General features: G+C 40.9%; 1 protein-coding gene across 2 annotated transcripts in view; it reads right to left on the bottom strand.

Annotated features, from left to right (window-relative positions):
• The window catches only part of ENPP3 (ectonucleotide pyrophosphatase/phosphodiesterase 3), a 190,827-nt gene that overhangs the window by 141,036 nt on the left and 37,606 nt on the right, over nucleotides 1–12,185 (bottom strand). For both annotated transcript variants that reach the window (XM_073671257.1, XM_073671258.1), the window contains exons 3-5: nucleotides 10,828–10,950; nucleotides 8,701–8,826; nucleotides 3,937–4,000 (exon numbers count right to left, since the gene is read on the bottom strand). In XM_073671257.1, coding sequence (XP_073527358.1) covers nucleotides 3,937–4,000; nucleotides 8,701–8,826; nucleotides 10,828–10,950 — 313 coding nt within the window. The remainder of the gene's footprint in view (nucleotides 1–3,936; nucleotides 4,001–8,700; nucleotides 8,827–10,827; nucleotides 10,951–12,185) is intronic.

Genomic DNA, 12,185 nt, shown 5'->3' with positions numbered 1-12,185 from the left:
CGGCAAGTGATCAGGGCAGTCTCTGGGTGAACGGACAGGGAGATACGGCAAGTGATCAGGGCAGTCTCTGGGTAAGGGGTAGGTACGACCTGTGATGGCAGAGCCTCCGGGTAGGCTAGCAGGCAGATGGTAGATGGGTGCTCCCAGGTGAGCAGGCGAGAGTCTCTGGAATAGCAGGTGGTCACGGCACGTGACGGCGGAGCCTCCGGGCTGGCAGGCAGGCAGGTAACGGAGAAGCGCTCCCAGGTGAGCGGGCAAGAGTCTCTGGAATAGCTGGTGGTCACCGCAAGTGACAACGGGACCTCCGGGCTGGCAAGCAGGCAGGTAACGGAGATGCGCTCCCAGGTGAGCGGGCAAGAGTCTCTGAGATAGCTGGTGGTCACAGCACGTGACAACGGAGCCTCCGGACTGGCAAGCAGGCAGGTAACGGAGATGCGCTCCCAGGTGAGCGGGCAAGAGTCTCTGAGATAGCTGGTGGTCACAGCACGTGACAACGGAGCCTCCGGGCTGGCAAGCAGGCAGGTAACGGAGAAGCGCTCCCAGGTGAGCGGGCAAGCTGGTCCATAGACAGACTGACCGGAGTAGTAAGGCAGACCGTCGGACCTCAGGCAAGCAGGCAGGTAACTGATATGCGCTCCCAGGTGAGCGGGCAGGCTGGTCCTTAGACAGACTGACAGGAGTAGTAAGGCAGACCGTCGGACCTCAGACTGGCAGACAGGTAACAAGTATTCAGGCAGGAATCAGGCAGGTAACTGATATGCGCTCCCAGGTGAGCGGGCAGGCTGGTCCTTAGACAGACTGACAGGAGTAGTAAGGCAGACCGTCGGACCTCAGACTGGCAGACAGGTAACAAGTATTCAGGCAGGAATCAGGCAGGTAACTGGCAGGTAACTGGCAGGTAACTGGCAACGGGACCTGAGGGCTGAAGCACAGGTGAGACACAGGTGCAAACAACATTGCTCGGGCACCTCCATTTTGGAGGAGGTGCCTTATATATGATGAAGTCCTCCGGCCATTGGCCGGGGACTCTTTAGGGCGGCGCGCGCGGCCCCTTTAAGAGGAGGGAAGCGCGCGCCCTAAGCACAGGGGCCGGGAAGGAGCGCGCGCTGAGAGCAGAGCAGGAGGAGGACGCCGGGACGGAGCGCGCGCTGACAGCAGAGCAGGAGGAGGACGCCGGGACGGAGCGCGCGCTGACAGCAGAGCGGTGAGGGGAGCAGCGTCCCTGCCTAGCAGAGGGCAGGGACGCCAGCGCTACACACACTATATAAATCCATGCTGGTTGCATGGATTTATATAGTGTGACCAAGTTGACAAGCACTTTCCAAGTGATGCTAAAATACTTTGGAAAGCGCCTGTCAACCCGCATGCGGAAATGCAAGTGAAGAACGCTTCATATCTGCATGTCCCTGGCAGGAAAACGCATGTACAATCCGCATGTACAATCCGCATGTACAATCCGCATGTACAATCCGCATGCGTTTTTTTCTGCCAGGGAGATGCAGAAACGCTCAGGAAAAAATCCTGAGCATTTCTGCATCGTGGGCACATAGCCTAACTTTGGAACGATGAACACAAAATAAGAAAAACTGTCCCAGAATCAGTGATAAAGGGGTTAATTGGAGGAAGTATTCAGTTTAAATAAAAAAAATCCAGTGAAAGTTCCTCTTTAATTCCCAAGAGGTATTCCATTCCCTTTTTTATTGGTTAGATATATTATTCCTGACTTTTTGTCTTTTGAACTGTTGACAAACTACAAAAGGTTCTGTATTACTTTGCTTTTTATGGAAAAGGTTTGCCATTCTGATCTGACGGTATCTCACCTTATTTCAAGTTCTTTGCTCCCTATAAAAGCTTCATGATGTACAAAAGATCACTGCTTCAACCTCCACCACCTCACATCCGAATGAAGTTGGGTCGAAACGTGTCTCAGTGATGGAGGTGGAGGTTGATGCAGTGATCTTATGTTCATCTTGAGTGGTTAGCACTGTATATTTTGTTGAAGCAAGGAGAGAAATAGTTAACTTTTAATTAAATATATAGATAAACGGGGGATTAGCCCATATATAAATAACATTAAAACCTGATCGGTCTATGGGGAGACAAAACAAAAAAAAATACATCAGCCGTAACCACAGGCAACAAATAAAAATAAATGTATATGTGTCCAATAATAGCTGTGCTTTTGTAGTAAAGGTTAGATCTCACCTAAGCATCATTATGTCATGTCATGGTTCAGGAAGCGTTACAGGTGCCATTAGCAGGGTTAGTAGGGTACTCAAACTGACTAATATCCCCGCCATGACCAATGTAAAAGCTCCCGTCCTTACAAAGGCAGTACCCAAGTATAATTTAAATAACCCTTTTATTCCTCCCGACATAGGGGTTATTTAAATTAGTGTGAGACCAACACAATATACAGTTCATATATCTTATACCCAGTGCACCACTATATTGTATGGACTCTGCCCTCTAGTGATCGTAATTAGGAATACACTATATTTAAACTATACTGTATTTAATTGTATGGCTCTTTCTGTTTTAACTTCCTCCATTCTGTTTTATATACATGTTTTTATTTAATACTATTTGACTATACCAGCTTCAAATAAAGTATAAGCATCTGGCCTTTTGATTTATTATTTTTCTCAAGTTCTTTATATTACTTAGCATGCTCTTTTTATTGGATTACAAGGGATTGTCTAGTCTTTAAGTACAAGTCTACAGGCACTCTATGTGACTGCAGACTTGTGAATCTTCACATCACGCACATTTTGGCACATGGCGCTTCTCCAGTGCTGGCGCCAGGGATGGCGGTCATGTGACCCCAAGTATGCGATAGGCATACTCCGGGCCACATTCCGACTAGATGGACGCAGCCTCACTCAATGCAAGTGTATTGAGCGAGGCAGTAAACAGTCTAGTTGGAATGCGGGCAGGAGTATGCGTATTGCTTTCTTGTGGCTATATGACCACCCGCTCCTGGTGCTGACACCTGAGAATCTCTACAGCATGCAGTGAGAGCGATGTGAGGATTCACAAGTTTGCAGTCACATATAGTGACTGCAGACTTGTAGTTTAAGACCGTACAACACCGTTAAGTAAGAAAAGTTTTGTTGCGACACACAGATTACAAGTTCACCCAACTTCCTCATACATATGAATGTTCGGCTCAGCCAAGTGTTGGTGTGCTTTCCATGGAAAGAGGAGAAAGCCAGTGTCAAAATCATCTGCCAGCATGTTATCTGCCTACAGAGCAAAAGTGATCGGCCCCTTCCTTATCTCCATCGAGGGATTCAGGAGTACCCATACATATCAGGTAATCAGCCGATCCTACTGAAACTGGCAGGTTTGGAAGACTTTTACCTAATGTCTATGGGGGCCTTAAATGTAGAAAGAAGCTAATAATGTTACATCCCCACTTCTTGCTGTTCTGCTGCAGACATCGGGGCAGGGTGCAGCACTGAGCAGTTACCACTCTACTCTGTCGGTGCTGTAATCGCACCCACTGTTACTTGATTAATGTTCCACTAAGCTATGCAAGTTGTGCAAGATGACATGCCCTCTACTGTCTTGGAGTTAAAACGAAATTGTGTGATGACAAGTTTCCTTTAAATAAGAACATAATGGAGGTAAGGGTAACAAAAGCTTGAGGATATTAAATAATTTATTGTGATAGGAAAATTAAATAAACCATAAGGTTCCCATTATTTGCAAAGCTTGAATATTATCTATTTATGGAACAGTGTTGAAATGTTTACATAATCATAATGACGGAATTCTAAAGTTTGAGAACAATGGATGTTTTTTGCATAAATTGTGTCACCAGAGAATGTGATCTAACATCTCAAACAATAAACTTGCTGACAGAAAAGAATACTAATAAAGGGTGTTAACTTCCTTAAATGTTACATCAACCTTATGTATCTCAACACTTACCCTTCAGGACATTGTGGAGCGGCACTGCTGTTACAATCACCTTCTTCTGCCCAAGCAGTGTCTCCTACGAGTCAAGAACATTGGTGATTTCCAAGAGCACAAAATATATTACAGAATCAAGGGGGGGGGGATTTACCTTTCTCAAGTTTACAATCCCTCCCCAAACCTCATCTCACCACTTCTACAGCAGTAAAGTGTAATGGAAACACTAATATACTTCTCTCATTTGTCTAAAGTTATGTCCTTGGCTAAAAACTACATTGAAATCTGCATGAAAACTCATGTGATTCTATTCTAATAAATAGAGTAAAGTAGTTACAGAGGTGGCTGGTTACTAATGTTTCTGACTCTATAACAGCACTTTACATTAACTAACTTTACATTACATGGGCTAAAAATCCTGACGTCATTGGGGATGTGGTTATGTTCAGAATTAGCCAATCACATTTAAACTCATGTTAAATAGTAGTCAGTAGTACTCAGCTGCCACCATTTAAAGTGAATCTGACTAACCCCAAATACAGTTTAGCTATTCTAGTAGGATTTTCCTGATATATGCTTAGTTGCATTTTACAGCTAAAAGCCATGGGCCGTAAACAACTTACAACACAGCAAAGGGATCTTGCTCTTGTTATCAGTAAGGAGTAGGGTACAATTGTTTTTCCAAAGTATTAGATACAGTCATGGCTGAAAGTGTTGGCACCCTTGAAATTGTTCCAGAAAATTAAGTATTTCTCCCAGGAACTTATTGCAATTACATATGTTTATTTCCTTTGTGTGTATTTGAACAACACAAAAAAACAGAGAAAAAAAGGCAAATTGGAAATAATTTCACACAAACTCCCAAAAATTGGACGGACAAAATTGTTGGCACCTTTTGAAAATCATGGGTAAACAACTTTGCTTCAAGCATGTGATGCTTGTTCAAACTCACCTGTGGCAAGTAACAGGTATGTGCAATATGAAAATCACACCTGAAACCAGATAAAAAGGGGAGAAGTTGACTCAATCTTTGCATTGAGCATGGAGAACAGAAAAAGGAAAAGAACTGTCTGAGGACTTGAGAACCAAAATTGTTGAAAAATATCAACAATCTCAAGGTTACAAGTCCATCTCCAGAGATCTTGATGTTCTTTTGTCCACGGTGCGCAACATAATCAAAAAGTTCACAGCCCATGGCACTGTAGTTAACCTCCCTGGAGGTGGACAGCAATGTAGTATAGTCTGGATGGTGGATAAGTAGCCCCAATCAAGTTCCAAAGAAATTCAAGCTTTCCTGCGGGCTCAGGATGCATCAGTGTCAACACAAACTATCCATCAACATTTGAATGAAATGAAACACTATGGCAGGTGTCAGAATTCCTGTTGTCTTTCTACAGTTTGACCACTAGTTGCTGCTATTGTTCACCTTAATAATTATGCTGCAATCCCACTCCTTACTACTGGAGGCTGCTGTTGTGTTCTGCAATTGCCCTTTACAAAGATGGCATATTCTGAACCTTGGAATCCATCTTGTTTCCTATTTGGGCCTACTTAAGCAATGAATGAGAAATCCATGTGGCTTTGAGTATTGTGTCTAGCTGTTAGCTTAGTTCCAGTCTCAGCTCCTGAACATTCTTTCTCAGACTGTTCTCATTCATCTACGGATTGTTCCCTACAACTCCTTTGTTGTATCCAAGTACATCTATAACCTCTTGCTGTTCCTTCTCGTGCTCCTTCGGCCAGTACTAAGCCAGTATCGTAACAGCAGGAGACCCAGGAGAAACCCACTGCTGACACAGAGACATAAAAAAGCTAGTCTGCCAAAATGTACATGAGTAAGCCAAAATAAGTCTGGGAAAGTGTCTTGTGGACAGATGAGACCAAGATAGAGCTTTTTGGTAAATCACATCATTCTACTGTTTTCTTTGTAGGCCTCATGCCGTTTTCAGCAAAGAACATAGTACCTACAGTCAAATATTGTGGAGGAGCAAATGTGTTTTGGGGTTGTTTTGCTGCCTCTGGCACTAGGTGTCTTGATTGTATGCAAGGCATCATGAGATCTGAAGATAAACCAAAGTATTTAGGGTCGCAATGTAGTGCCCAGTGTCAGAAAGCTAGGTTTGCGTTCTAGTCAAGGGGCTTCCAGCAGGACCTCAAACATACTTCAAAAAGCACCCAGAAATGGATGGAAACAAAGCGCTGGAGAGTCTTTAAGTGGCCAGCAAATGAGTCCAGATCTAAATCCCATTGAACACCTATGGGGAGATCTTAAAATTGCTGTTGGGAGAAAGCACCCTTCAAATATGAGAGACCAGGGGCAGTTTGCAAAAGAAGAATGGTCCAAAATTCCAGTTGAGAAGTGTAAGAAGCTCGTTGATGGTTATAGGAAGCGATTGATTGCAGTTATTTATTCCAAAGGGTGTGCAACCAAATAAGTTAGGGGTGCTAAAAATTTTGTCCTGCCCATTTTTGGGGTTTGTGTGAAATGATGTCAAGTTTGCCTTTTTTTCCCTTGGTTTTTTAGTGGTATTCCAATACACCCGAAGGGAATAAACATGTGTATAATAAAACATGTAATTGCAATAATTTCCTGGAGAAATACTTAATTTTCTGGAACAATTTCAAGGGTGCCAACTAGTGATGAGCGAGCGTGCTCAGCCTCAACACATGCAGAGATTAACTGTTTGTTAGGGAATCCTCACATGTGTTGAGGCTGACTAACAGTCATAAATCATGCAGATGCAGGGACTCTAACGTAGTATACGAGCATGCCGAAGATACTCGGAAAGCACCCGAGTGCGCTCGGCGAAAGGGTTAAACGAGCACGCTCACTCATCACTAGTGCCAACACTTTTGGCCATGACTGTATCTAAAAAGGAGGGCAGTACACAGGAGATGCCCTTGCAATATGACAGATTTGGAGCGCTACTGCAAGTAAGAGTGGGCAAACTTTGACAATTCTAAATGTGCCAGGCTGATAGACTGCTACCAAAAAATACTGAATGTGGTCATAAACGCAAAGGGTACTTCAAAATAGTATTAGTTTAAGGGTGTGCATATTTATGCAACCACATTATTTTAGTTCTTTATATTTTTTTTCCCCATAAAAAGATTTCAGTTCATTTTTCAAATCAATTGTATAGACTATGGGTGACATTAAAGGTGGAAAATCTTCTGAAATTATTCTTCTTGGCAGGAATTTGTTTTCATGACAAAAACCTGGCATTTTAGACTTTTTATATCCACAATATATTCAGTTTGTATTCGAAAATCTGGTGCAGATCCGTCTTAAAGAAGCACTACCAAGAAATATTTTATTTGCTAAATTTATCTAAGTACATATGTTATGTAATGTAAGTGCACTATAACACTTACCGATCGCAGTGTTTTCCGGTTTCCAGCACTGCACAGGACCACTGTTCACATAAAGCTGAAATTCTAACTCACCGGCTCACACTGGGGTTTATGTATGAAACGGAAGTATCTTTTACAATGTAAGCCTATGGTGCATCAGAACCAGACTTCATAGACTTACATTGTAAGGCCATGGCCCCACTATCAGTATCTGGTCAGTATTCGGTCAGTATTTTTTGCTCAGGAGTGGGAGCCAAAACCAGGTGAGGAACAATCAGAGAAAAGGTATAATAGAAACAAGTCACCAATTCTGCATTTATCACCCACTCCTGGTTTTGGCTCCCACTCCTGAGAAAAAATACTGACCAAATACTGATGAAATACTGATAGTGGGGCCATGGCCGAAAAGAGAATTCCGGTTCACACATAGACCCGAGTGTGATCCAATGAGTCAGAATTTCAGTCACGTGTGTAAACAGTGGAGTGGCATTGGAAACAGGGGAAGATGGCAATTAGTAAGTATTATATTGTACTTACAACCCATAACACACGTATTTACACAAATTTAGCAAATAAAAAATGTTGTTGTAGTGCTTCTTTAAGTAACTGGGCTGTTACAGTTTTTATAGGATGCTAATTTTCAATTGCTCTTTGGACATACAGTATGTTGTCTAACTAGATTTAGGATGATTGTCCTTGCAGAAGTATTTATATCTTAGATACATATTGCACGTCCACAGACTATCCCATAAATGCCTAAGACGTGTGAATCCCACCAATAAAACCTTCCCCTATTCAGAGAAATCTAGAAGTTTTGAAAGGGCACTGCTTGTATAGATCTATCTAGAGTGCCTATAGATTTTAATACTGAGGGGTGCTCAATTTTACTGGTGACTAAGGTGTGAATCTCAGAAATAAGGCATTTATGGCCTATTATGTTCAATACCACTTTGAAAATTAATACAAAAACAGAAAACACTATCAAAAGACCAAGAAAATTTTTTCTGTGTTCCAGTGCCCCAAAAACTGGATACATGTTAATTTGTTCCCATTATGGGATCCTGTAATGTTTCAAGATATAAGGTTTTCATAGTTTCAAGGTTGAAGGTAGACTTAAGTCAATTAAGTTCAACCTATAACCCAACATGTTGAACCAGAGGAAGGCAAAAACCCCATGGGACAGACATTAATGGCTCCATATTAGGGGAAAAATTCCTTCCCGACTCCATACGGCAATCAGACTAATTACCAGGATCAATGCCCCGTCACAGAATCTAGTGCCCATAGCCTGTAATATTATATTAATCAAGAAAGGCATAATAACGACTAACTGTATGAATGTACTACTTTGTGTTTTAATAATATGTATTATTAATGTATAATGTTCAAATGGTTGTTTGTCCATGTATTATAGATATCATATCTCACCTTTGCAAGTAGATCGGTAGTTTGTACAACAATCTCCTTTTGTCTCGCAGTCGTCTGAGCATGAGCAGTTACTGCCAGCAATCCGCTTCTCCCCACAACGTACCGTGCTACAGCTCCAGTCTTCCTCTGTGATACATTAAAACAGCTGATAAGCCATAGAATACAGTAGTAAAAACAGGAATGTCACTGACTATTGAACTCCATAGATATTCCTGAGAAATTTCTTGCAAATGATTGAAGAAAGGTTTGGCTGAATACAAATGCAGTTAATATTTTGAATGTCTGATAAGTAACCAATATGACGTAGTATTACAGTTGATAAAGTTCATGTAACACTTTTCTATCTGGTACATTTCATCTACTGTCATGGCTAAAAGTTTTGAAAGAGACACAAATTTTGGCTTTCACAGTTAGCTTCTTAAGTGGTTTTACGTCTTTTAGTCAGATGATTCTATGGTTACTGAATTATAATTATAAGCATTTCATAAGTTTTTATACTTTTATTAATAAATCAGATTTAAGCAGACTCAATATTTACAGTGTGGACCCTTATTCTTCAACACTTCTGCAATTCTGGATATCGGTTCCTGGGCCAAATCCTGACTGATTACAGCCCATTCTTGGCTAACCAATTTCTGTGATTTATGTGTTCATCTGCTTTTTGGTTCTTAATGGGATTGAGATCTAGGGAGCTCCTGGCCATGGACCCAAAATTTGAAAGATTTGTTCACCAAGCCACTTACGTAGTTATCACTTTTGCCTTGTGACTCAGTGTTACATCATGCAGAAAAATCTTCTAACCAGAAGCAATTTGATGATGAGCAATACTTTTTCAAGCATGATGGACACAAGGAAAATGTGGCAAAAGTGATAACTATGTCACTTGGTGAACAAAACATTGATATTTTGGGTCCATGACCAGGAAACTCTCCAGATTTCAATCCCATAAGTTAAGATTTGGCCCAGAAGCTAATATCAAGCTGCCGGGGTGAATTGCAGAAATCTCAAAAAATCAGGGTGAACACTGTAAATATTGAGTCTTTGCATAATCTTGATGTATCTGTCAATAAAAGTTTTAAAACGTATGAAATGCTTATAATTGTACTTCCATAACCATAGAAATATCTAAAGTGCTAAAAACACTAAAGCAGCAAATTTTATGAAAACCAAAATTTGTGTTAGATTCCAAACTTTTGGCCACAACTCTGATGTAGCAGGTTGATGAAAGACCTACTAATAATACATAAATAACCTATCCTAAAGATAGGCCATTATATTTAGTTAGAATTGATTAATTATTGCACTTAAACATGAATGACATTAAGACAGGATGCTTAACATTGGGAATGGAATGTCATTGCAAAATCAGATTTGCTGCAGATTTTTTAAATAAAACAACACTTGAAATGACTAAGCTAAGTGCTGCTAATAAAGATCGCAACCCAAGTGCTGCTAATAAAGATCGCAACCCAAGTGCTGCTAATAAAGATTGCAACCTAAGTGCTGCTAATAAAGATCGCAACCCAAGTGCTGCTAACAAACATCGCAACCTAAGTGCTGCTAACAAAGATAGCAACCTAAGTGCTACTAACAAAGATCGCAACCTAAGTGCTGCTAATAAAGATCGCAACCTAAGTGCTGCTAATAAAGATCGCAACCTAAGTGCTGCTAATAAAGATCGCAACCTAAGTGCTGCTAACAAACATCGCAACCTAAGTGCTGCTAACAAAGATCGCAACCTAAGTGCTGCTAATAAAGATCGCAACCTAAGTGCTGCTAATAAAGATCACAACCTAAGTGCTGCTAATAAAGATCGCAACCTAAGTGCTGCTAATAAAGATCGCAACCTAAGTGCTGCTAATAAAGATCGCAACTTAAGTGCTGCTAATAAAGATCGCAACCTAAGTGCTGTTAATAAAGATCGCAACCTAAGTGCTGCTAATAAAGATCGCAACTTAAGTGCTGCTAATAAAGATCGCAACCTAAGTGCCGCTAATAAAGATTGCAACCTAAGTGCCGCTAATAAAGATCGCAACTTAAGTGCTGCTAATAAAGATCGCAACCTAAGTGCTGCTAGCAAAGATCGCAACCTAAGTGCCGCTAATAAAGATCGCACTTCGTACTTACTTGGTTTTACACATAGATCTTGAAAATCAAAACAACAGTTTCCAGATTTACCACACTGTGTATCGCAGCTGCAATCATTTTCTCGAATATTATCGGTGTCGTAGCATCTGTTCCTACATGAGACTGGAAAAGCAAAGAGCAAAGAGTTTAGTCTAACTGGACTTACTGTTTAGAGGGTATTAATAATATGTACACCACTGGGGATACTTTTTTTTTTACTTACAACCCCAATTCCAAAAAAGTTGATACGCTGTGGAAAATGTAAAGGAAACCAGAATACAAAGAATTTTTAAATGAAATGGAAAAATGTCTGATTTTCACCTTTTGACATGTGTTCTATTCTCTGTTGTGAATAGAATATGGCTGTAAGCAATTTCCAAATAATTGCATTCTTGCTTTCTTTACATTTCACACAGCATGCCAACATTTTTGGAGTTGGGGTTGTAAATACATGCTTTTATGAATAGAGTTTGATCAAACTAAACTTGAATTTTTTTTTAAAGATTTCTGACCAACTTGGAAAGTTTGCAAATCATTTTATCTGGGAATTTGTCTTCATTTCTCTAAAACAAAATTGCATGTAAGTGGCTTTTAAAGCCCTACTTTTTCCAAGTCTATTAGCCTGCCTACAATCTTATTAATAGCAGAACATAGGTGCTGCCAGCATCTGTACTGCAAGTAACTGTCTACCCCTCTGAGTGTTCTGCTTATCAGAACTGCAGCATGGTTATCTCATGGTTATCATACTACAGCATGGTTATCGCCAGAATTAGTGAAGGCAAGATGCAGAGCTTACCCTTTCACTGCCATCATCTGTACTTCAAATGAATACATTCTGATGATATGAATGCAGGTAAAGGTAGGTAAATATACTGGGTAAAAGGAGGGACTTGGAAGCCTCCTACCTGTAAATTATTTAGAAAACTGAAGATAAATCTCCTAATAAAGTGGTTTGCAACATTTCATGACTTTCCATGTTGGACAAAATTATTAAAAACTAAAATAAAAGTTTAGTTACTATTTAAAAATGTAGAACTATCTAACTTTAGCCTACAGCCTCTGTCTATCACTGTACATAGCAGACTGCAGAGGGAGTCAAGTGAAAACCAACTGAGGTTTTTGTGCAGAAAGCAGGGTTTGTAACTCTTATGACCACATCAAAGTTCATTTTTTATGTGGTCATAATGCAAGGGACCATTCGCGGCAAGGTTAGCTTTGTGGTCCCAAAGCACACAGGTACGGTACGCCTGAGTGTATGTGCGTTCTGAGGGTCGGTTGCTTACCCCTATTCAGAGCAAAAGTGGTTTGATGGTATGGGGACCTTGTAAATTATGTGACGAATCAGTGAAACCAGACTC

This window comes from Phyllobates terribilis, unplaced genomic scaffold (genome assembly GCF_046119375.1).
Source record: "Phyllobates terribilis strain yellow unplaced genomic scaffold, ASM4611937v1 Scaffold_3__8_contigs__length_932513732, whole genome shotgun sequence".
Classification (NCBI taxonomy): Eukaryota; Metazoa; Chordata; class Amphibia; order Anura; family Dendrobatidae; genus Phyllobates; species Phyllobates terribilis.
Note: the sequence above shows the minus strand (reverse complement) of the source record. Positions and strands in the feature narration are given on the sequence as shown.